Source organism: Polypterus senegalus, chromosome 2, assembly GCF_016835505.1.
Source record: "Polypterus senegalus isolate Bchr_013 chromosome 2, ASM1683550v1, whole genome shotgun sequence".
NCBI classification, from domain to species: Eukaryota; Metazoa; Chordata; class Cladistia; order Polypteriformes; family Polypteridae; genus Polypterus; species Polypterus senegalus.
The window spans coordinates 215617439-215643580 of NC_053155.1; the positions used below are offsets into that span (position 1 = coordinate 215617439).

The window sequence follows — 26142 nt, forward strand, 5'->3', positions numbered from 1 at the left end:
ATTTTGCTCAAGTTTTCATTATATTGAAGTAAGAACTCATAAACTAAAGGCATTTTATACACTTGTAGTTCTTTCCTTTGGGTCAAATCAGGTGTTACTTTGTTTCAGTCTCTAGTTATATCAGATGTGTTTCACATATCAAACTACTAAGAGAACTAGAATGTAGTAATGAAACCCTGTGGATGAGTTGTGGACTTCTTTTATTAGGCACAAGCAATTTTTTCATTTCACTCTTGCACATTTTCAGTTTTATTTCACTACCACTATATGAAACCCTATTTAGTCCACTCACATACTCACATTTCTACTTTTTTTTAGTTGTGTAAATGTGTTAATATTGTTTATTTTGTTATGTTTAACATTTGCTACATAGTGTCAAAAATAATATGCCTGAAGCATCTGCATTGTGCCTGAAGAGTGACTGCATTAACAGGATACCACACCTGTACGCATCACTCTTGATGTGCAGATTAGAGGGTTGGTTTACAGAGAGCATAGGGCACTGCAATTTATTTCTCGTCAACTCTGTACGATATGTGGTTTGACTGACCTGCTCACAAGTGAATTGATATATGTGTGAGCTGTTTTATGTGAATTGTGTGACTATTGTTTGTAAGTTTGTATTTATTTTTTATGCAGAGATTGCCTGATCATCTGCAGAAATGGCACTGAGTAACTAAGACGGCATGCACAAATTTAACACATCAACACAGAATTTCCTATACTTAGGCTGGTCCTGTGTCAATCACATTCATACCTCACGCAACCGACTTCAGGGATTAGTTGTCACAGGCACCATAAAGGGTGGGAAGTTAGTATGATTCCAAGGGTTTGTGACTGAGAGGGGCCATCAAAATACTGGAACATAATTTTATCAGGTTTGCTGGCCAGTTATTGAACTTCCATTTAAAGGAATAAATCATTTAAGATTTAGAAACTAATTGTTTAGCAAATGTTTTGGTTTTTTGGCAAAATGTACCTATCCAGGCCGTCTTTTCATTGTACATCCTGCCTCTTGTTTAGCCAGAATGGTTCAGCCCAGTCCTTATGAATTATAGAGTGGTAATCTGCATGCTTAATAGCTAACATTTGATGCATATTTGTTATGCTTGAATTGAAATATTGAAGCTAAACTCTGGGCTCCAGAAAAGAAAAGAAAGGAAAGAAAATTCTGAAAAACAGAAGAGGGTGGTAGTTGGTGTGATGGTGTGGATTGGCTAAATGCTCCCTGTTCCATGTGTAAGCCTCTTAACCCACCACTGCTGATAGCCATAACTGAGATGAGCTGGGCAAATAAGGACACATACATCTATCCAAGGAGTAGAAAAGCGTTCAAGTGCTTTTATTAAATGTAACAACCATAGAAACAGTGCCCTAAGTGCAGTGAATCAAGGAAAATATTATTCAATAAATAAATAATCCATAAAAATGAGTGACAATGTGTAGAGTTTAAAACCAAGTCAATAAATATTCCAATAAAACATTAAAATAAAACCCAGAGACAGAGCCTTTCCTTCTCAAATTCACGTCCCAATGCTTCTCTCTAAAATCTGGCATCTCCTCCACCGATCCTGTCCAGACATTGCAGAAAGAGGAGACGTCTGCCAATAGGAGCAGTTAGGCTTGGTATCCTATTGCCGGGCCCTCTTCACCCATGGGGTGCTGGGCTGAGCTGCACACATTTCCAGCCACCAGTCCCCCACTATCTCTGGGAGGCACCCCATATCAGGCCGCTCCTATTCCCTGATGATCGCTTAACAACAGTGTCCATTCTTCAGTCCCACACTCTGCTCCTGACCACCTGCCTCTGATCTCTCTAGCATTGGCTCCCTCGATCCTGCCTCTCTTTGCTTCTTCCTTCTTTAACCTCCATTGTCTCCTTCGTGTTTTAGTTTCGGTTCTTTATTGTTCTGTTTTTTCTATCTGTTCTATAAGCTCCTACTTTCTTCGCTTGCCTGATTGGTGCAGGTGTGATACGCCACCACAAAAAAAAATCTAATTAGAAACCAGTTCAAATAAGCTATACAGGCATATGCTGTATATGTAATCCACATGGAATTTGATGTATCACGGTAAATATAAAATTACACTTTTTGTTACTAATGGTTTTAATGCTAGATGGCTTTTTTTTTTTTTTAAATAAGAGCATCTGAGAGCTAATGTTTTCAATACAACCTAACTAAATCCATTCTGTCCTGGTATCATGCACAGATGCAGCTTCAGCAACCCTTTCTGAGATATTTATATTGCCCCTAATTTCCCTTTGTTTGTCATAATGCCAGTAATATTAATTTATCTTTACTTAATTTCCGATGTTAATTTATATCTGTGTTAGCTGAATTTTCTTAATTTTACTATTAAAGATGCATTTAAATGGTGACTGATAGCAAATCATATAGCCTTGCATCAAAAAGTGAAGCCCACTGCCTAGTGATACATGCATGTTGTACTGCTGTAGAATCAATCAATAAAATGACAGAGGCAGATGAATTTATATTCAATTACATATGCAAAGAGAGAGACTGCATCATGGGATCCATGTATATGTATACCTTCACTCTACATCAGAGCTTGTTCTCTAGGTGAAAACCGACATCTACTGGATAAAAACAATAGCTGGATGCTATTCACAGTATTTTACATATTTTCTAAGTCATTTATTTTGAGTAACAGGTATAGAACTAAACTAGACCTACCAGCCTGCAAAGGAAAATTTATCAAAAGCTTCAAATGGGTTCTAGGGTGTGTGACTACAGAGTCATTGGGTGGACATAATATATTGTTTTATGGGGCCAAAACCTCTAGCCTCAGTCAGCGCCACAGTTCATAAAGGGTTTCGGCTTGGTTGTTTTGTTCCACACTAGAGTGCAACTGATGTGTACCTAAACAAACTGGACTATGGGGGGAAATTGCCCTAGAACAAACTTTCTTAAACTATGAATGCACAGGGTAATGAGTTACTGTTGTATTAAATGGAAATGGGTGGCATATGGTCTGCAAAGTTTGTTGTGCTGGGTCACCGAAGGGTTGATATAAATCGATATTGCTCAACTGTGATGATCTGCTACAGTTTTCTAAGGGGGAGTACCCCCTCCGCTACAGTGGTGTGCAAAAGTATTCAATCCCATGCAAAGTCACCATAATGACAATTACTGCAAAAATGAAGACAAAGGAGCATTGTGCTGATGTTAGAAACAAAGTCATGAAATGCACAAAGCATGCTACAAAAATATTTAAGAGTTTGAATGTCCTGTGGAGTATCGTTGGATCCCTCATCAAAAAGAGCAAGGTTCATCACAGCACCCAAACTCTTACTAGAAAAGGCCGTCCCTCAAAACTAAACACCTGAGCAAGACATCAACTGGTGAGAGAAGCTACTAAAAATCCAACATTCACTCTGAGAATTCTGCAGTGCTCTTTGGCTGAAACTGGAGTGAAGGTGCATGGGTTCACAATTTCAAGAGCTCTCCATAAAACAGGCTTCTATAGGAGGGTAGCAAGAAAGAAGCCATTCCTTAAGATGGTCTACATAAAAGCATGTATGGCATTCACTACAAAGTATGAGAAAAGCCCAGTTTAGATGAGGGAAAAGGCTTTATAGTCTGATGAGACCAAAACAGTACTTTTCGGCCAGACTTCAAAAAGGTATATGTGGTGTAAAACCAGCACTGCCTATGCCTCAAGAGATACCATATTTACAGTGAAATATGGTGGTGGCAGCATCATGCTAGGGTGATGCTTTTCATGTCCTGGGTTGAGCAGAAACTCCCCCCAACTATAACGATCAGTGGCAATTTGCCAAGGGGGACCCCCTCCCCCCACAATGATGACAATGGAATGACAACACTATGGATGGTAAGATTCAGCCGCGAGAAAAAAATTTATAAAACAGATCGGGAAAAAAAGGTGTGAAAATGTGTTCCATTTGCAGAGTTTTAGCCCACAAGTGTTTACCCCATTATCATGCTGAAAAATAGTTTTAACGAACAAGCCATTCAGCCTAAGGCACTGCATATTAAATTGGTCAGTATATATTTTTCAGCAGATGAGGCTCCTCCACACCACCATCTAAAATACACCACAGACCATGACAAAACCATAACCATGGGTCACAGAAGACCACAGACAGGCATTAATTTACTTCTGGAATACTGGTGATCTTTGTGAAACTAGACATTTCAAATTTGGACTATGACTCTAGAAGATTTTCTACTTTTGTGCACTGTAATTTCTTCTGCAGTCTTTCCACCAGAACAATATCTTAAGTGGTTGGCACATTTCACAACTTCTAGTCGGGGGGTAGCATCAAACTCAATGACACCAGTTGCTGAACTCGATGCAGGAGTATGTTAAATTACATGACTAGAAACAAATTAAATTATGCGACTCCATGAGGACTTTCAAGAGCAGTTTTACATTTCTAAAGTATCATGAGCTCATCACTTTTTCTGGCAGCCAATAATGTACTGCCTAACAGAGTCAGTGCTATATGAATACTTTACAGGTAAGGAAGTTCATCCTTAGCACCCTCCAAGCCTCTTTTTTTTTTTTTTTCTCTATTCTGTTGTTGTGTATAAAATGTGAAATATCAGACAGATAAGCCACTTTGTTTTGTCCAGAACACCTACATGCCTTACTCCTGGTAGTTACATTATATGCATTGTACTTCTGGCTGAGCAATCATAAGTTCTCCACTCTTGCACAAACAAAGCCTGTTCTTCCTTGTCTGTTAGGACTCTACAATATTACTAAATGTCATATCTTATTTCTGTGTATATGTGTATATATTTCATTGTTTAAAAATATTAGGAATTTTTGTCATTTTTTTTTTTTTTTACAATTTTAGGACAGGTATTCTGACAATTACATGTAGCAAAATTGCCCTAATTTGAGGTGTTCCTAAGAAATGTAATGTTTATTATGTACATTTACCACATGAAGTAAATCAAGAATAGTTGCACCAAATATTAAAATAGGTACTTCAATTTAAATGTTTAGTCTAAATACGGTATTATCAATTGTAATAGAAGAAAATCAGAAATAACATATTTGTAATCACTGACCTTGAAATAGTCTAAAACAATACCCCACAAGCTTGTATTTGAAATTTACTATAACTGCAACTGTCAGGAATATTAGAAATTACACTTATTCAGGAAATAACGTAACAGTAAAATGGAAGTGTTACACTATTTTCAAACCTATATATCAAGGTATATATATGGATAGACAGATATGTAAGCCAAATACCACTGACACACTCATCATGAAATCTACCGAACCAGTAGGACTTGGGACTTGAAACTTGGGACTTATTTTCTATGCACAATATATCAAAACCACTCAAGGAGTTAATAGGGCTACGTATTGTAGATATAGGTATTTCTAGTATACTAGCCGTGTAAGCCCGTGCTGTAAAAAGCATGGGGTCCTACAAACTATTGAAATCATCAGAAAAAAAATTGAAATGTAGAGGGGTCAGGTAACTGAAAGGAACTACTCTGGGCATCTCTCCTAGGAGGTTTTGTTTTGCCGATGTGCTCACCTTGCTTGTGTATTAGCCATGGGAAGAAAAATAAAAGGGATACCATTTTGCCGATGTACTCGCCTAGCTTCTGTATTAGCGGCTAACCAAGTGAGTCTTTCTTCGTAGGTTTCGTTTTGCTGACATGCCGGCCTCGCTTGTGTATCCTCTGAGGTGGAGTCTTTACCCTGACTCCACCTCTCACTTCTGGGCCAGACAGACAACACACACACAGACACAAACATTTCCATGCATTGATGTTTATATATAAGATTTGTGGCTTATCACTTTTTTAGATATGTTTGTTTGAATTTTGTTACATTTACAGTATTTTTGCTAGAGACACACTATAGGTTTGAAAATAGTGTTACACTTTTTTTCCTACTGTTATGTTTGAAATTTGTCATGGATAACCTTCTGAGAGTAGCTCTCAGAGGGCTAAGACCACCAGTAAAAAAAAAAAATCAAATATCAAACATACTATCAAATTCGTGATGACCACCTCAAAATAGCATAAAATGACACTCCACAAACATATACAGTAATCCCTCGCTATATCGCGCTTCGACTTTCGCGGCTTCACTCTATCGCGGATTTTAAATGTAAGCATATCTAAATATATATCACGGATTTTTCGCTAGGTCGCGGATTTCTGCGGACAATGGGGCTTTTAATTTATGGTACATGCTTCCTCAGTTTGTTTGCCCAGTTGATTTCATACAAGGGACGCTATTGGTGGATGGCTTAGAAGCTACCCAATCAGAGCATGTATTACGTATTAAATAAAACTCCTCAATGATATAAGATGTGCTTCCCGCGCGGTGCTCGATTGTTTGCTTGTCTCTGCCTCTCTCTCACCCTCTCTGACATTCTCTGCGCCTGACGGAGGGGCTGTGAGCAGAGGTGCTGTTTGCACAGAAGCTGTTTGCCTAGTGGATACGGATGCACCTCTAAGAAATGCGGCTTTATCGCAATGCTTCCAAAAGCACGCTTATTGATTTTTTGATGGTTTGCTTTAATCTCGCTCTCTCTCTCTGACGTTCTCTGCGCCTGACGGAGGAGATGTGAGCAGGGGGGCTGTTTGCACAGAGGCTGTTTGCTTAGAAGATACTGACGCTCCTCTAAAAAATGCTGCGGCAAACTTAAAAGCACACGTATTGATTTTTTGATTGTTTGCTTTTCTTTGCGAGCTCTATCTCTCTCTGAAATTCTCTGCTCCTTGAAGAGAAGATCTATTTGCATTCTTTTAATTGTGAGAAAGAACTGTCATCTCTGTCTTGTCATGGAGCACAGTTTAAACTTTTGACTAAAGGGTGTTATTTCATGTCTAGAGGGCTCTAATAATGTTAACAGTGTGGGAGAGTTTATAAGGGCTTAAAATATATAAAAATAACTACACAAACATATGGTTTCTACTTTGCGGATTTTCATCTTGCGCTCCAGAAACCCCCCCCCCCGAGATCGAGGAGGGATTACTGTTTTATCAATTCCCATTTTTTCAAACTTTTGTGAAAAGTAACTTTGACCCCTCATATCTCATTAGGGGTGAACCCCGGGATTAGATAATGTGGCATGCAGTCATTCTGATCATTTTTGAAGTAGGTTCCTATTGGTTTACTCTTTATCAAAAGGGTGTCATTTCTTGCACAAAATATGGTCCAAAAATGGTTGTAAAGTAGGGTTTTTCGGGTGTAAAGGGCAAAAAATGCTTGACATCTTGCATAACTAGACATAAGGATGAGTCAAATGGTGTATAAGTGAGGTTTCCACATACTGATTAGTTAGGAGATTTCGGACAAAAAAATTGAAGTGCTTTCAAAATTGTTCATAAGAAATTCTCAAGAACAAAAAATGTTCTGCTTATGTCTCTCTAAATCCCCTTGTGTAAGTAACATTAGTACAGTGCAGCATCCAGGTGTCACATTTGAAGGACCCACACCTTACATCAGCACCACTGTTGACACATAATATCATATATATCATGCCTCTTGCTGCATGTCTGCAAATGCATAAAGAAAACATGTATCACCAGATATTTTTATCCATATGTCAAAGAATCTGTTATGCTCCTTTTCTAAGCATGAAATACTATTAATTGGAACATGGATTTTAACAATCATTTCCAGTGTAAAATACAATGAGCAGACATCTTTTTCTGTGAGGTACAGAAAATACAAAGCATTCAAACCTTTTCATACAGCAAAACACAACAAAAAAATTTCTTGCTTATATTTCACTAGACTCAGACGTGATCAACCACATACACTCATTACTGCTGCCTGAAAGAACAACTAGCCTCAAGAAGCCATAATGTAGTCTGTTTTGCATTTCATTGGCATTAAAAAAATGCAACGTGAAAACATAATGGAATTCTTGGGAAAGTAAAAGATTTGTATGCAACTATGACAAATGATAATTATAACCAGCAGCAAGGACATTTCTCTGCATGGCTGATGCACCTATAGTTCTAGAGTGAGGATATTAGCAATCAGGGAAGGTTCCAGAATATACATACTGCTGCTGCTGCTCCTCCAGAAGGAAGGGAGTCCAGTGAGGCTAATAAGGATCCCCCAGTGCATCATGCTTGTGAGAACCTCTGCAGAGACTGGGGGTAGTTGGTGATAGATACTATTGCATTTGGACTTTGAATATCCTTTACTCTAACAGGTACTGGAAGATGACAATGGAGAAATGAAATTAAAGCTACTTTACCCTGCTTGGTAAACATGAAACTGATTTAGGCTGGAGTTAATTAAAGAACCTGTAATATATTAGTAATACTGCAATGCAGACACAAACATACACACATACAGTACACCAGAATATATTTTTTCTCTATTTGTGATGTTAGCAAAAATATTAGAAAAACTAATGGATGGAATATTCCAATTAAGATTTGTTATCCAAATATTGTTCTCACAAATTTGAACGGGATAATACAAACCTGAGCGTATTTAACGAAAACAGAAATTAACATTATTAAATTGTGTGCATAATTATCTTTAACTAAATAGTTCGTTAAAACTGTGATAATTAATCCATAAAAATTTTCTATAACTTTTCTTGCAATAATTCCAGTCCCTGACTTACCTAAAACAGTTCTTTAAAATATAAACAAGATATACTTGCCTCTGCAATTTTAGCTGAAACATTTTCCTTATGGTTCTTTCCCCTTTCATGAAATTCAATGCTCTGTTAAAAGACAGTTTGCAAGTTAGGAAACTATAGAAGCACTACAAAGCTATTTAATGATAATAAGCAGTAGACTATACTTTGCTCCCCAAAACGTTTGGGACAAAGACATACTTTCCCTTGATTTAACCCTTTGCTCCATAGTTTAAAATTACAACTCAAACAATTCAGGTATAATTAAAGTGCACATTTCAGACTTTAATTTAAAAGTATTTGTATACACTTTGGTCACACCATGTAGAAAGGACAACAGTTTTTCTACATGGACCCCCCCATTTCAGGACACCATAAAGTTTGGGACATAGCAATGGTATGTACTGTATATTAAAGCAGTCATATTAAGTACTTTGTTGCATATCCCTTGCATGGAATGGCCATCCATCCTCGTCACACCCAATGCAAATCTTAGCATCTTTAACTCTGCCACCTCCAGCTATGTCTCCTGTTTCGTGGTCAGTGCCATCGTCTCCAACCCATATAACAAAGCTGGTCTCACTACCGCCCTGTAAATCTTCCCTTTCATTCTTGCTGATGCCTATCTGTCACAAATTACTCTTGATACTCTTCTCCACCCATTCCACCCTGCCTGCACTCTCTTTTTCAACTCTCTTCCACAATCCCCATTACTCTGTACTGTTGATCCCAAGTATTTAAACTCCTCCACATTCACCATCTCTACTCCCTGCATCCTCACCATTCCACTGCCCTCCCTCTCATTTACACACATGTATTCTGTCTTGTTCTTGCCGACTTTCATTCCTCTCCTCTCCTCTCTAGAGCATATCTAGACCGCTCCAGGAACGGCTCAACCTGCTCTCTACTCTTGCTAAAGATCACAATGTTATCAGCAAACATCATAGTCCACGGGGACTCCTGTCTAATCTCGTCTGTCAACCTGTCTATCATCATTGCAAATAAGAAAGAACTCCTACGTACTTTTCTGCCACTCCTGACTTCCTCTTACAATACCACAACTCCTCTTGAAACACCCCATCATGTGCTTTCTCCAGGTCCACAAACACGCAATGCAACTCCTTCTGGCCTTCTCTATACTTCTCTATCAACAAATCATAGAGCCCTATGTATCTGCATGTAAATGCACTGAATTTTTTGGATGGAATGGCAGTATGACAGACACTATTTTAGTGGGTAGTTCCAGCCAGATAATAAAGTCTGTTGTTACACACATTGCTATCAATGGCCATTCACTCCTCTTTGTCTACAAATGTGCTACTGCTAAAGTTCCTGTTTATATCAAGTATCTCCTCACCTTATGCACTCCCATTGGTTCAGAAGTTCCCATCTTATAACGTTTTGGTTGTTCCATGGATGAAACTATGCACAATGGGCTACCATGCTTTTTGTTCTACTGGTTGAAGGTTACGGTATGTACAATCTACCACAATCTATTCAGACCTCAGGATCCTTGCCAATTTTTAAAAGGCGCTTAAAGATTCACCTTTTTCAACGTGCTTTTGGTAATTCTTAATGACTAACTTTTCTTTTTGTTCCACTTAGATACATTTTTATTTATACTTTAATAGTTCCATACATTTTAAAATAAGTTTTGGTTTGTGAGGCAGACAGAGATGACTATGTTATTCAGTGTGTGAAAAAAAAAAAAATTATCATATATACCCAAGTCGGGTCTTGAAACCCGAAAAATCAATTATAAAATCAGACCCCGACTTATATGCCCATTCAAAAATGCGACGCTTAATTTTGTTTTTTTTTTTTTTTTTACATCTTCTTGCCTCCTCCAATCTCGCATCAGTTTCTCAGATGCATCGAATGTTGTTGCAGCAACGCAGTTACCAATTTCTTTTGCTACTTTAACAATGTTTTATTTCAAACCAGCTTCATATTTTCTTCTGATCGAATGCTCCATCGTAGATAAGGGATGCTCTTACGATAAAGGTGTATGAGGGTGTGAGATACAATAAACACAAATCAGTGAAAATATTGCTTTGGAATACTTCGGGTATTACCGTGTGGTCACATAGGCGAGAGAGAGGTTAGGAGCACGTGTTAATACCCATTGCTGCACCCACATAGAAAAAAAAGTCAGTGTGCACTGTGATTTCTCTCTCAGGTGGGAGTTAGCATATCATAATCCCTTGTACCAACAGTATGAGTTTTCTGCATTCAACTTGTATGATTGACATTATAAAATACCAGAAATTATACTGTAAAATCAAGTCCCGACATCCGCAGGTGAACTTATCTGCGAGTATATACTGTAATTAGTATTATTGTAGCCGGTACAAAAATAGCATTGAAATATCTACATACCATATGTAAAGCTCAGTATCGGAGCCATTAATTAGTTCCTGTTTTAACTGTGCTACATGGATTAAATAATGAATTGTGAATTTATTTTAATCATGTATTTGTGGTGTTGTATAGCTTATTGGCAAACGTATCAGAGGTCCAAACCCAAGCCTGCTGGTTCACTCTTGGATTTTTGACTCACTCCTACCAAGTTACTAAACTTGCAAATTGGGGGAAAATAACTCACACATTGAAACAAATCAACTGTACCTTTGTATTTGTAAAGTGCCTAGGAATAGTACAGGTAAAATATAAAAAAGTGGACTGTTGATTAAATACGGTATATTTGATTTAAAAGAGTATTTACTACCAATCAAAACTTAAAGCTAGTTTTCAAGTTTATGCATTTACCTATTCACTACAGAAGTGGCAAGATGAAAAATTAATTTTGCTGTTTCTTACCGGTTTATTGTCTGCAATCCAGCACTTACAGTACTGACAAAATTTCTTTGGTTGAGACTTCCAGTAATCAGCCCTGCAAAAAAGAAGTTACAGTATGGCAAGAATAATAATGTATATTAGTTATAAACCCCTAACCGAAAACTTTTGTAGTTTTGCATGACAGTGTTAAGCGCACAATATACTGTATATCTTAGTGAAAAACTGTTAAAAAAACAAACAAATGCAACAACAAAAAAAATAAGATAACGTATATGATAAATTTTTACCACTTAAATTGCATTGTCTTATTTTATATCTATAGTTCTCTCCCTGAGAGTTTTATGTAATGCAAGTAATGCCACTTAACTATTCAAACAATAAATTTGGAACCCAAGGGCATCTGAAATAACTAAAAAATAAAACAGGAAAAGGAACAGATCTGAAGTGCAAATTCAGCAACAGAATCAAAACAAAATCTAAAGAAAAGCATTCTGTGTGCAAAGTAATTTCTTACCTAAATCTGTTAAACTGTTCTGTGTTGTTAAAATGAAGAGGTATCTAACTAAACTGTACAATCATAACTTACATTCAAAAAAAGACATAAAATATCAACAGAATACAAAACTGTGCCCAATATATGTTACATTTTCAACACTAAACACATTTAAATACATATTGTGTTCACCAACCCTATACATAAAAGCTAATGTCTAAAATGAAGGTCTCCATTGCTAGAATGTCCTGGAGTAAGGTACTGTATGAAATCTCCATTATCTCAATTTTATCCTCTACCAATTTACAATAATCCAAAATGAGTGCAAATGCTGGTTTATATGCCAAGATGTAATGCTACTAGCAAATAAGAGCTACTTAACTGGGATGAGATGTAATCTCTAGTATGGGCCCAATCTGAAGAAAAAAAAACATTCCTTAATGGTCCAAACCTTTCAAATGGGATCTATTTTCCTTGAAAGCTACCAAGGCCAAAATAAATATGACTTTCTCTAACCTGGAACGTTCACCTTATAGAAGGAAGACAAACTCACATAATTGGATTACGTGAGTATAGTTGATGGGTGCATGGATCTTAAAAATATCTATATAACAATATAAAATGATTGATGAACCTACATTTATTTTTGATAAGCCATATGCAAAATATTTATTTCAAAAGGTGAGAGGGATATCAACACAACCCCCATGCTCCACCTATGCGACGGTAAGAATTGGGACTACATTGAAATTTTGTGGTCAGAATGTTCATGACCTTTCAACAACAAAATGGGACGTTTTTGCTTTGTCTTGTCTCCTGGGTTAGGATGGAATCTTGAATTTGATAGGCACAGATGTGTGTAAAGGGAAATTCAGTTTCTATATATTTGAGATCAAATAAAAATGCTTCAAAGGGTGTATAGGGAGGTTACACTTCTGTGTCAAATTAACAATTTATATCATTCAGAGTTTCATGTAACATTTCAAAGAGAACTGAATATCAGATATACAAATGAACAATATTTTTGCATTGCCACTGTCTACACTTTTTCAAATATGTGGCAATTAATCTCTTGTCCAGATAATTGTTACTAGTTACATTTTTTGTGATTATATAACTCAGACCCGGTAAATTGAAATCCAGATTGTACTGGGTGCAGTCCATCACAAGGCCCACATGAGGACAACCCACACTCACCTACAGCCATTAAACTTTGCACAAACATTAGAAAAAGATGCAAAGAACAACAACTGGGCCTAGAATCTGAACCTTGTACACTGGATCCTTGAAGTAATACTCACTTCAGTGCCAAGGAGGATACCAAAACATGAAAGAAAAAACCCTCAGCAACCTGTAGGATGCTGAATAGAGGAGTTTGGTTAATCTGCTGTCTACTTAACATATTATCTAACCATTTTTTTTAGAGTGCATGTTTATCTCTGTTTTTTGTTTAACAAGTTTAATATGCATGGCCTTCACAGACTTCTGTGACCCAACTTGAGAACAACTTTCATGACTGTGTGAGAATAAGGAAGAGCGGGTATTTTAAATGTAGAAAAACCGACTAAATTTCTGTCACAATTAAGCGGACTTCAACAAATAAAAATCTGATGTGGGCAGCTGATGACTTTCTCCAAATTTTCAACAGGAGTACAGCATACAGGTTGGATTAACCAAAATATTTTAGCCCACTTTAAAGCAAATTTTAAATTAATATTTTATGTAATTAAGAATATAAAATGATGGGACTTTTTTTAGAGTAAATTTTAACAAAAAAATCTATGCGAGTTTTGTATTACTTGCTTTTGCTTAATGTTTCAATAAGATGTTAAAAATTTGAGAATGACAAGAAACCCACAACTTAAGTTATTAAACTGAATAAACTGAAGGTGCCAAGTTTTGAACCATAAGTATGAAAACTTATTTTAAACAAAAAACTAAGTACTGACAAACAGACATCCTGGTAATTTAATATAGGTATAAAATGCAATCATTATTTGAGCAGTGACTACTGTGTTTGAAAATTTAAAAATTGAAGAAGTAACAGCATGAGCTTTGAATTAACTGCATTTACTTATTTTCCTAGGCGACTTAAAACATTTATGGTACAATTGATTACATTGTGACACTCTGATTGCGCTTGGGTGGGACCTATTCAACTAATTATGCGACTTCTGAAATTACTTCGTTGGATCATATAATAAAGTCTATTACATAAAATCCATTTTTCATTCCAGATTGTAATGCCACAAAAAATTATAAACTCCAAGGGGGACAAATACTTTTGCAAGGCACTGTACTTCCTTCATATGTGAAATATGGTGAAACTAAATGTCATCAGGCACTCCATACTTAAGAGTTCTAGGCCCCCAAAAAGAACTGCACTTTGTTTCTTATGGGCAATGCTATATTATTCCATTAATATAGTTTCTAATGTCAGGTTTGGTTATAGGCACGGTTATTTACATCATGAACACACTTTTGCATTAATAACTAATAAAGCTATACATAGAAAAAAAACTCTTATGTACAAAACTTTAAAGATTAATATTGCCAAAAAGGGAAACTAAACGTCTCTGCCGATTTCATTGTTATTTTTGGATTTGAACTTTTATGATGGGTTATCTCTTATTATACCCAACTATGCATTATATTAACAAGATTAGAAATTAATTTCAATGAGCCCATCCTAGCGATGATACAAGGGTCACTGACAGTAAATCACAAAAAAAAGTTACCTAAACAGCATCACTTTTAACTTTAGTTCATTGCACTGTGTTGGAATTTTACCAGAAAACCTCTTTGCCTTTGACGAATAAGCAGCGTTTTAATCTTTCGCTTTTAATTGTACAAACACCATTTTAAAAACACACCAATGCATAAATGTAAAGCAGTAAGACTAAAAATAAACCCAAATTAATTCACGAAGTGGCTTAATATATAATTAAACCAGGTGCACAACGTGAAGTAATACGTTATAGTGATTAATCCTATTTTTTAACAGACACGATTTGCCAAATTCAACGTATGCCGTTACTACAGCTCTAACTACATCAAACGTGATAATGCTAAATAGAGAACTATTCACGACTTCTTTAGTGTCGACACTTACATTCTCGTCAGATAATCCTAAATTACTGCTATATAAACTGCGTTTTTAAACCCACACCGACGGCTGCCTCCAGCTAACTTCTTCACTCCTCCATGACACATTCGCAAGTATTGAGCACGAATGTACGGAGCGCGACGAGGAACAGACTTTTTTCGGACTCCGCTGTACCATTGATGTGAACACGCGTCGAATACGGACGAACAAATTCTATTGTAAAGTTACACGAGTAATGTGAATGCCTATAACGGGCAAAGACAATCGGAACGGCATTTATTTTTTCGCTTGTATTTCTGTGAGGCGTTCGAAGAATTACAAGTAGCACTTTGCTGCCCAGGACTTTCAGTATAATTTTGGTGCGTTTTCTGAAACTCGTACTCCGCGGAAATGCAGCCTTAACAGACGTGCATTTATTTCTTTCCAGTCTACCATATAACCGGTTTATTAAACAGTACTTGTTTGTTAAAATAAATGGAAACTTCTATGAAAAATCAAAATGGGGTATAAATGAGTGTAGTTTCCCATATGGTCTAGCGGTTAGGATTCCTGGTTTTCACCCAGGCGGCCCGGGTTCGACTCCCGGTATGGGAACGACGTTATTTTTTATTTTTCCCCAATATGATATAACACTTTTTTTTTTTTTATATATGGCTTATTTGTTTCAAGACTGAGCTTAGTATTTTTAACTTTCCTTATACTTTTGCACAAAGGTTAATAGTCCACACTTCTGACGCTATCAGTGTTTACAAAGCTTTGTTCTCTACCATTTGAATTAAAACCATCAGTTACTACATTCAGAAAATAGGGGAAGTTTATTAATAAGACAATGCCGATACAATAATTACATTATTTATCAATTTAAAACAGTTATCTTTTAGTCTTGAAAACTACGTGATATCTTTGAATAAAATTATTTCTTTCGCCAGTTATTCTAGATTTTTTTTATTTTAAACATACCCGTAGTCAATTGTTTCGAGCAAAGAATATTTTTATTTCGACGACTACAAAGTACAATTTTCAGAATTTTTTTTTTTCAAACTTAAAGTCTTAATGCTATATAGTATGTGTATGTGTTTTACAGATTGTTAGACTTTATTAATCAGGACCTTCATCATGCTACAATTACTTCTGATAATACAGTACCGTGCAATGTGCTATAACATCATTCCGATTTTTAACGTGTTAAAAATACACATTTATTTGCAACTGAAACGGAAGATAATCATGTCTTAGGTAAGCGAATGGAAGAATTATTGTATCAGCAGCTTGTACCTTAAACTGATTTCTATTACTTCTGGTACTGGTATATCTATGTTATGTACGTACGTATTTCTTTGTTCTTACCTATTATTTTGGTATTTATGCAGTCTTATTTTTATCTGTTTATATTTGTTTTCTATGCTTGTATCTTTATCTTTGACATCCTGTATATCACTTTGAGCTACATGCAATGTATGAAAATTTACTATAGAAATAAATGTAGTTGCTGTGGAGCCGCAATATAATAGCACCATAAACGCAATTGTTTCTTGTTTTATAATAAAACACCACAGTGTGTTTTCGAAGTCACTTTTCTGCCAGTAGAGGTCATACCTGTTGTAGTTTTGGTTCATTTTACTTCTAATTTATCAAAAAGGCTGGCACAGAAGTGCAGGGGTTAACACTGCTGCTTCACAGATACCAGCATCTTGTATTTACATTTCCCACTATCTGCAGGGGGCTTTCTGCATTTATTCTAACTTTCTTCCCGTTTGGCAATTGTACATTGTTCCTTTCGGCATGAGTGGGACCTATCAATTTATTGCTTGCTGCCTTGCATCCAATATTCTTGGGATAAGGTCCAGCTTTCTCCAACAATGAATTTGATAATGTGGGTTTGTTAATGTTATCCACAGATTTATCAAGAGCTTAAGTCTTGTGTCTAAGAGTATTAGTTTTAGTAATGCAGAGAGTATTGGGTGTACCACCACAGCTTATACTGTACTGTACATTGCCTGACTAAATTTATTTGTGTTTGAAAGTTTGTGTCCAAATTCTCAAATCATCTGTCCTTTTAACAAAGAAGGGGGCAGAAATATTTTAAGCTCCTTTATAAGTATATAAGTGTAATCAAACTATGTTATGTTAGTTTCCTTTTATATGTCAGCCTGATTCCTAAACGGCTTAGTACATTATGGTGTAACAGGGAATTTGATCCTATGACAGAATAAATGGGTAAAAGGTAGTTATTAACATTGAATAAAATGTCAGTCCATCACAGGGTGCACAGACTACCCCACATTAGACCAGTTAAAAGACATCAAACACCAAACCAATGTTTTTAAAACTTGAAATAAACACATAAAACCCCAACAGCATTATGAAGGGTTTTATTATTTAATATATTTTAATTTGCATTTGAAATGTTTATTATATTTTTTATTATACTGTGTTTCATCCACTGCTCAAAAGTTTAAGGGAACACTTAATCATCACAGTCTAACACCAAGTCAGTTAAGCTTCACAGATATGAATCTGTCCACTTAGGAAGCATAAGTGACTGTGAGCTTGAAAGTAATAACAGGACAGCAAGACAATCCGGTGGTTGTGGCCACAGATAATTACTCTATCCTTATCCTTCCTGACTGATTCTTCTCTAGTTTTGCATTTTGCTAGTGTCCTTGTCACTACTGGTAGTATGATGCAGTACCTGCAGCCAATTCAAGTTACACAGCTAGTCCAGCTCCTCCAGGATGGCACATCCATACGTGCCTTCACAAGATAGTTTGCTGTGCCTCTACTGGGAGTCTCAAAGTCTCAAGAGCATGGAGGTGATTCCACAAGATGGGCTGTTACATGAGGAGTACTGGACAGGGCTGTTGAAGGGCATCAACCCAGCATCAGGACTGGTATCTGCTCCTTTGTGCAAGGAGGAACAGGAGCACTGCCAGAGCCCTACAAAATGACTTCCAGCTTGTTACTGGTGTGCATGTTTCTGACCAAACTGTCAAAAACAGACTCCATGAGGGCCCGACGTCCTCTAGTGGGACCTGTACTCACAGCCCATCACCGTGCAGTTTGATTGGCACTCACCAGAGAATACCACAGTTGGCAGCCCTGCCATTGGCATCCATTCTTTTCACAGATGAGAGGAGATTCACACTGAGCACATGTGACAGACGTGAAAGAGTCTGGAGAAGCCGTGGTGAATGTTATGCAGCCTGCAACATCATCCAGCATGACCAGTTTGGCAGAGGGTCAGTGATAGTGTGGGGAGGCATATCCTTACAGTGTCGAACAGACAGCCCCATGTGCTAGGCAATAGTACCCTGACTGCTGTTAGGTATTGGCATGAAAGCCTCAGAGCCACTGTCAGACCTTACACTTGTGCAGTGGGCCCTAGGTTCCTCCGGGTGTAGGTGGCCAGAGTGTGTAGGCAGTTCCTGGTTGACAAAGGCATTGATGCTGTTAATGCCTCTGGGATGTTATGTACTGATGCATTCAACACCGACTGTAGTGTAGCTCAATGATGCCCTGATCCAGGTTGGGTTGGAGAACCCCAGGACACCATCCACCATTTCATCAGGATTGTACCCAGACATTGTTGGGAGTGCATAAACACTAATTCACATTATTGAAAATTGAGTGATGAAATTCACCCAAGTTGGATGAGCCTGTGATTGCAATTTTTGACTTTGATTTTGGTGTGATGTTGAATCCAGCTCTCAATGGTTGGTGATTTTGGTTTCCATTGACTGCTGTTGCATCATTTTGTTCTCAACGAATTACACTGTATTACGCAGTAAAAGTTTTCCACTTGAATAGTTCATTCATTGAGATTGAAATTCATACATTGTGAAATAAAATAATAAAAAATAATCTGAACACGTACAGATTCCAGGCACTATACTATTATTGACAACTGCATTACCAAATGCCATATTCAGTACTTTAATAAACTTGCGTAATAGAATTGAAAATTGAGCTAAAAGTAGATGACTGCAACATATAGTCAAGATCCTGATCCAATACACTGAAAGGTGAGGTTTTTGGTTTTTATCATAAATCTGCATAAATCATTGATCGAATAATTAAATACAAAGTAAAAAGTTAAAAAATGTTATCTATGCATTTAATATATGGATCCTATTTATATGAACATATTTAATCACAGTAATTTAACTGTAAAGAAAGAATACAGAGCAAAGGATTTTGATGATTTACTTGAAGCTTTGTGATCCCCTTGAAATATACAGCACACAGAGAGGCCATTCCAACAGCAATGTGACCCTTCCAAAATAGAAATAGGATGGCTGAAGTCCAGACAGAGTGGTTGCATGGATAGACCTGCCTTTTCTACATTACCAGGAGTCACAACTGCCTGGAACAATTAAATCTAAATGTTTTCAGATAAGTTCTGTGGTAGAGTAAGTGAACTAGCATTCCTTACACACCAAGCACTGCAGGCATGCAGTCTAAACTTTGCAGTGTCTGAACAAAGTTAAACTTCAGCATCATTTTCTTAAATACTACGTGTAGTGCTCCCTTCTTTTTATTTCTTCTGTTGTAAATAATGCAGTCAGTACAGTAAAATTTCAAATGTATCAATTCTTATATTGTTTGTAGACTTGGGTTATTAATTTGATCTGCCAGGTTTATTTAATTTGATCTGCCAGGTTCTCATCACTTGAACTAAGAAATACTTACTGGCAGTTGATCAGGACTGCTTTCACAAGTTAGTAGTTATGCCAGTAAAGTAATACCCTTTGAAATGCACCAGACACATTCAAAAAGCTAATATTGTACAAGGTATCGGTAGACAATTTTATTACCTAGTATCTTTATAATATAATGCCAGAGAGAATAGAATACCACCATCTGTTTTTCTTGAGTTGTATTGGACTTTTAGCAAATTTGCTGGCACAACTGGAAGCAAGATACCAAACACCTTACCACATATCGATCCTCTCTCATGCCATACATTTATTAACTTAAAATACATGTCTTTGGAATAGGATATCGTCCCTTAAGAATAACTGCATGAACATAATAATAATGTTCACATTCTACACAGACACTGATCAGAACAGTCATCAAATTCAGGTTCCTGGCGCAAAAAGGTTACATTGATAACTCGTCAGGTCTGTAATTTTTCGTGACCTTTTTTGAATGTTCTCCTCTGTTACTTTCTTCATGTGCAAAGCATGATTATTCTTTACTCAGTGTGACTGTTTAATTTTTTATTGGTTAATGCAGAAGAAGACCGTGTCTAGTCACTTTCAGGTCAGATCATTTTCATGTTTTTGTTTTTTTTTTTTTTTTCATTCCCCGCATTCTTTGCTGAAGGGACACATCTTCCACCTTGGAATGTTATTGTTTTTAAAGTGTAAAATAGTACATTTTGTACATCACAGAGATATTGTGAGCAGTCAACTGAAGCTGTAAATTATTTTTAAAGAAAAACAGTACAGGTGACACAATGGTACTGTGGTTAGTATTGATGGCAGTGGTGCTTGGACCTCAGTTCATTTCCTGGTTAGAGAGCTTTTCATGTTAGGTTATCGGCCTGCCCATTACTTGGATTGGAGACCATCTCGCAGAAGCTAGGGTTGCTGCTAGAAGAGGCATTAGAGAGGTAAGCAGAAGGTGCTTAACCTGTTATCTGTGTGTAGATTCCGATGCCACCATGCAGTAATGGGGACTATTTGCTGTAAATATGGTGCCATCCTTCGAAAGAGACTTAAAACTGATGTTTTGACTCTCTGTAGTCTATAAAGATTCCTGGGCATCTGTCAAAAATAGTAGGTTTTTATCTTGATGTCCTAGTTAAATTGACCATCACGGCCTTCACTACTTAATAGCTAATGCCTGGTGACCGTACTGGCTCAATAATGGCTACCATCACATCATTTACGTGGGTGCTATGCATTGGGGGTGGTTGAAGTGGTTCCCTTCTCTCTATGTAAAGAGATGTGAGTAGTTATAAAATCACTATATAAATGTATTTAATAATTATTATTATACCTCTAAATTGCACCCAAGGCGAGTGTGTGAGTGATCTCTCATATGGACTTGCATCTAACTTAGGGTTGATTCTAGTCTTGTACTGAAAAATGGCATGCTAGGCTGAAGCCTAAGAAAAGGACATGGAGATGTATTTACATTTTGATTATTACTGAAGTTTGACAAAAAAAATTAAATTGTATAATGTATGTATGCTGATTTGGGGGTTTGATACAGGCACTTAGTGCAAGGCAGAAATCCTCTGTAGATGGGACAACATTCCATCGCAATACTGATAAACTGCTAACAGCAAACCTAACCTCCATTCATCTGTTTTGTAACACATGTATTCATTTCAGGATCATGGGGTGACTGCCCAAGATGGTAATGAACACAAGGCTTCAACCAGTCCTAGATGTGCCGCCAGACTTTTGCAGGACATGCTGTGTTGCCTCAGTGCCTAAGCAGGTAATGCTCCTATCACATGATGCTCTGACTTTAGTTTCATTGAAAGCTGAACTAGCCAAACTTCAAAGCTGAACCTGCCAATTCGTCTCATCAATTAAATCAAGGGTGAAGATTCATTATTTTAACCTAACATATCATAGTTATGGCTGCTGCTTAAGCTCTTTCATATTGCTGTCTTATATTGCTTTTTAACTGATAATTATTTTGATTAACCATAGCTATTATTCTTCCATTGTCTTTCTAATCTCACTTACATAATGCGGCTGACTTGTGATAGCTGGAAAACTACATGGTATATACATATACATGAACAAACATTTATTGCATGATATTTATCTGTTTATATTTCAGCATTATGTATTTTGTCTGTTGCGTTTCATGTTAGACAGTATGTGTAGTAATTGCACAGATTGCTGGGTTCATAATTGGTATAGTATTCAATAAGAATAAACTGAACAAAAAACTGTAATGGAAAATGTGATTTTAAAAAGTGGACGAATGGCACAATAATCACGAGTTTTGTAGTGTACTGCAATCAACATTTTGCAAATTCTTTTTCAAAGTATTAGAATGTTCAGCCTTTAGTGAATGTCTGTATGTTTTGATGTCACTGTTTTCATTATAGCTTTGCAGGGAGCCTAATCATTTATCTAGTCAATTCTTAAAATAAATGTTAATAATAACTGTGGTTTGGTTACTGTTCCTGAACTGAATGTGAGCTTTTGGTGTGTTTTATCTGTACCAGACCTGCAGGCTGTAATGAGGTTTGAAGTTCATGTTGTTTTTCCCCATTATAGCGCTCCTTGGATTTTTGTTTCTGGTTTTGAGGTGGAGCTCTCAGCTTACATACTTTTTTTTCTGGTCTTCCCTGTTGTTGGCTTTCTGCACACCTGCTTAATCTGCTCTGAATCTAAAGCAACATGGGCGTGTCTCGAGAGAGAGAGCAAAAAAAAAAAACAAGTTCTCTTTGCTTATGACTCATATCATTAGGCAAAGAGGTAGCACTTCCCCACAGTAGAGTAGCCATTTTATTTAGTCGTTTCAAGGCGAAGCACTGACTGAGGGTTTTATTTGGGCCTGTGTTAAAGGTAGGCTTTGGCTCTTGCCAGTTTTTTTTTTTTATTTTTTTAGCTTCATTAAAACCATCCTGAATCCAGATTTTATGCTTTTTTATTTTTTTTAGTTGTGCAGAGGCACATATCGGCAAAATAATACCGTAGGCTGACAACAGCAACCTGTGAAAATAAGCAGAAAAAATGTTAATATAAGTTACTTCTAAGGGTATTGTGGGCATTTGTGCATCATTTGGTGCACACATTGCTGGACAGTAGACACGGCTTAGGGAGAACAACATTCCTCCAATAGTTTTACAAATTATAATATCTTGTATTATCTAGAGATGGAAGCATTCACAGCTAGGATAGGCATAAAGTGCAGCTACACATATATACTCATCACTGATGCTTGTTTATTTCTTTGTCAATGAGGTACTAAGCTTCAATATGCCATTACCCAGTTTACCACTCTCAAAGAAGAGAGAAAATAATGGTTAATTGCAGCTGTGGGGGTCAAACTGTACTCATCATCTGTAGCAGCTGCAACAGAAGCTAGCTTTGGCATGCTGAGATTGTTGTGTGATATAAAACGAGCAACAGTTCATGTGACAGTTGAGTTTTACAATTATGGCCAGAAGAGGGAAGAGTGGGGGTTGTGTGCAAAGAGAAAAATAATTTTTTTGCTTTTTTAAGTGCTGCAATAATGAAATGCCTTAAACTGAAATAATGTTTTTGATATAGTGTCATATCTGAAGATCTCCCATGTGCATTCCAAGCAGATTAACAACAATATAACATCTGTAGGTGAAACAAGCATAAAACATCAGCAGTAGACAAGCTGAGCATTTCAAATTATTTTTGACTTCAAAGGAAATACTCATAATAATAATTAAAATCACAAACCTGGGGACAAACATGCAACGTAAACCTGAACAGTACAAAACATTTACAATTTATTGAATTACCTTCCTAAACTTGATTTTTCATTGAGTTCAGAGAGGAATAGAGGACAAAAATTTGTATTTGTTTTGCATGATTTTGATGCAGTGCTTGAAATGTGATTGCTTGTTTTAGATTTATAAATTCCTTTAAATAATAAGCTGTGTTGGGGCTTGTTTTGTATTTGCAAACTAGTATGCTGCTTATGGGAAGGTAAGCAATCACTTTAACCAATTAACTTCGTCCATCCATTTCTTTACTCCCTTATGCGGTTCAGGGTCATGGGTGACCAGAACCCATTCTGCCAGCACCAGGCACATGTCAGATATTAACATTGGACTGGATGCCAGTCCTTCACAGTGCATACTCACACACATATAGTCTATGCTTACTCAACAGCTTGGAATTACTAATTAGCCTAAGATGCTTCAGTAAAAACTAGAGTACTTTCAGTGAAAAAAACAACACAGACTTGGAGAGAATTAATAGTTTCACACAAAATGGAGCAGAATGTGAGTGGGTGAGGACATTTATGTATACTGTTTGTAGTAAAATATACATAAAAAGTGATAAGGCTCAGAGTTGAACTTATGTTCCTGAAACAGTACTCTGCTGTTCAGGTTGGAAAAAAGCACCCTGCCTTATGTTGCTGCCTCAACTGAAGTGCTTGCTTACGAAACCACAAAGGCTACCCTGCCACTTGGGGGAAGCCACAAAGTTCAACTTTTCTGTTACTCACCCTTTACACTTAAAGCAATACATCAAGATGAAAAAAACTCTGGAAGTAAAGAACTTCAAACAGTATACAAAAGACTCGGACTTTTTTAAAGATCAGAAATCTCAGTGAATTTGAATTGTCAAATCTAATGACTAAAGATAGTTAGAGAAATTATTTATGATTTTTTATGCTAAAAAATAAAATATTTAAATACACGAAAACATTCAAACAATATATTATGACTCTCAATTTACGCATCTTGAGACTTACTAGAGCATAATAGATGGCCAACAGGTCAGATCTGACCTTCCTTCGAGTTCATTTCACTCTTCTTAGACACTTCTTACAAGTAGTATGACTGTCATGATCAGAGAGAGTCTAAAGTATTACTAGCAAAAATTCCTGATATTTTTAATTTGAATGCTAACATTTCACCTTATTATTTATTAAAAAGACTAGCATTTTTCTGTTAGTTTGATCATGAGCTCTCTAATCATTGTTATGGTGGACGGGATATTTAATCATTCTCCTCAGCTACTCTCTCACACTCTGCAATCCCCTTGTGCTAATAACAATTGCTGAATCAATGTTTAGTCTGACAGTTATTACCTGGTTCATTCACAAATCTGTAATGGTATAAGCTGGTTTGATAAATAGATGGATATGCATCTTATAAGGGTAAGAAACATATGGAAACCACTTTTTACCAAAATAAATCAGGATTTCTAGTGAGTTATATCTTCAGGAGTTCTTTGCTGAATACCACATACATATTCCATACATACAAGTCGATTAGTACTTCAAAATCCATTCATTTTCTGCACACTTTTTACTATATTTTTGTTGGGAGCTGTAAACTATTTTGGCAGCAGTAGATGGAATATAGGAACCAAAACTAGATGACATACCAATCTTTTACAGGCCATGATCATTTAAAGAGGACCTTAGAAATTATAAAATTTACATTTTAAGACATATGCACATACTGCACTTAATAGTTTCTTCGCAAATTAAGATCAAGGATTGTTTTGTTTATAAATGATCTATATTTATTAATGAGTTAAAAATTATGCTTGCTTTTTCAACCGCATAATGTGCAAAACACTTTGCAGGAAACCCCTTTGCCTATCTGATGCTTCACTTCCTTTGCTTTCTGTCCTTCCAGTAACTGTTCACAATCCAATGCTGAAACTTGAGAGACTAAGTACATATAAGTCTGATGGCTCAAAAACCTATGCATTGTACTTGAAAACACCACTATATGTTATACAGTACAAAATATTACAAAGGCAAAATATTAGCTGTTTTCTCTGCCTTACATGGAAGCTTTTTTTCTTCTAAGGAAACCTTAATCTCTTTTAATTGTGCTCTTTTTCCATCATTTCAGGAGAACACATGTCCTTACTAGGAATATAATTACCTTGATTTAATAGTGACATTTCAGGGTAGAGTACCTGTTTTGCCAGTGTTCAAAGACATATTGTTGACAAGGGACAAGTGACTTTAAATGGGATTAACATGAGACAGCACACCTTGCAAAGTATTGGCATCCCATGCAGATCTGGTTCCTGCCTTGTCCCTTTTTTGGCCGGGATGGGTGCTTATGCCGTATGTGTTTAGATGCCATGGGTCAACAAATGTGTTGTTGACACCCATTACACATGGAAAATCTATCCCAAATATCTTTAATTGCTGTTACGTATGTACAGTATGTAACATCTAATAAGATTCTCATAGAATGGCCCCTATCTAAGAATTTAGCAAAACTAACACTGCTCTGATTTTGACAACTGATAAGATGAAAGCTGAAGATGGCAAAGGTGCTGACTGTAGATAAAAAAACTATCCTGTAATCTTGTAGTGACAAGTATCTGTATCTGTATTATTTAGGTTGCCAGGCATACTGCCATAGACTAATTAACATTCCTTTTGTAGCCATCTCCCATTAGA

The 26142-nt window shown here is 36.6% G+C and overlaps 2 protein-coding genes and 1 non-coding gene across 3 annotated transcripts in view; 2 read left to right on the forward strand and 1 right to left on the reverse strand.

The window, feature by feature from the left end:
• The window catches only part of wbp4 (WW domain binding protein 4), a 68296-nt gene extending 52856 nt beyond the window's left edge, over positions 1-15440 (reverse strand). Inside the window, exons 1-3 of the mRNA XM_039745300.1 lie at positions 15034-15440; positions 11450-11522; positions 8654-8716 (exon numbers count right to left, since the gene is read on the reverse strand). Coding sequence (XP_039601234.1) covers positions 8654-8716; positions 11450-11522; positions 15034-15035 — 138 coding nt within the window. The 5' untranslated portion in view covers positions 15036-15440. The remainder of the gene's footprint in view (positions 1-8653; positions 8717-11449; positions 11523-15033) is intronic.
• A 109-nt stretch (positions 15441-15549) lies between these two features.
• trnae-uuc lies at positions 15550-15621 on the forward strand. The gene has a single exon. It is a non-coding gene; the product is annotated as a tRNA-Glu (tRNA).
• Positions 15622-22484: 6863 nt separating this feature from the next.
• Positions 22485-26142, forward strand: part of LOC120523727 (ETS-related transcription factor Elf-1-like) — a 72515-nt gene continuing 68857 nt past the window's right edge. Inside the window, exon 1 of the mRNA XM_039745296.1 lies at positions 22485-22568. The gene's annotated coding sequence lies outside the window, so the exon portion shown is untranslated. The remainder of the gene's footprint in view (positions 22569-26142) is intronic.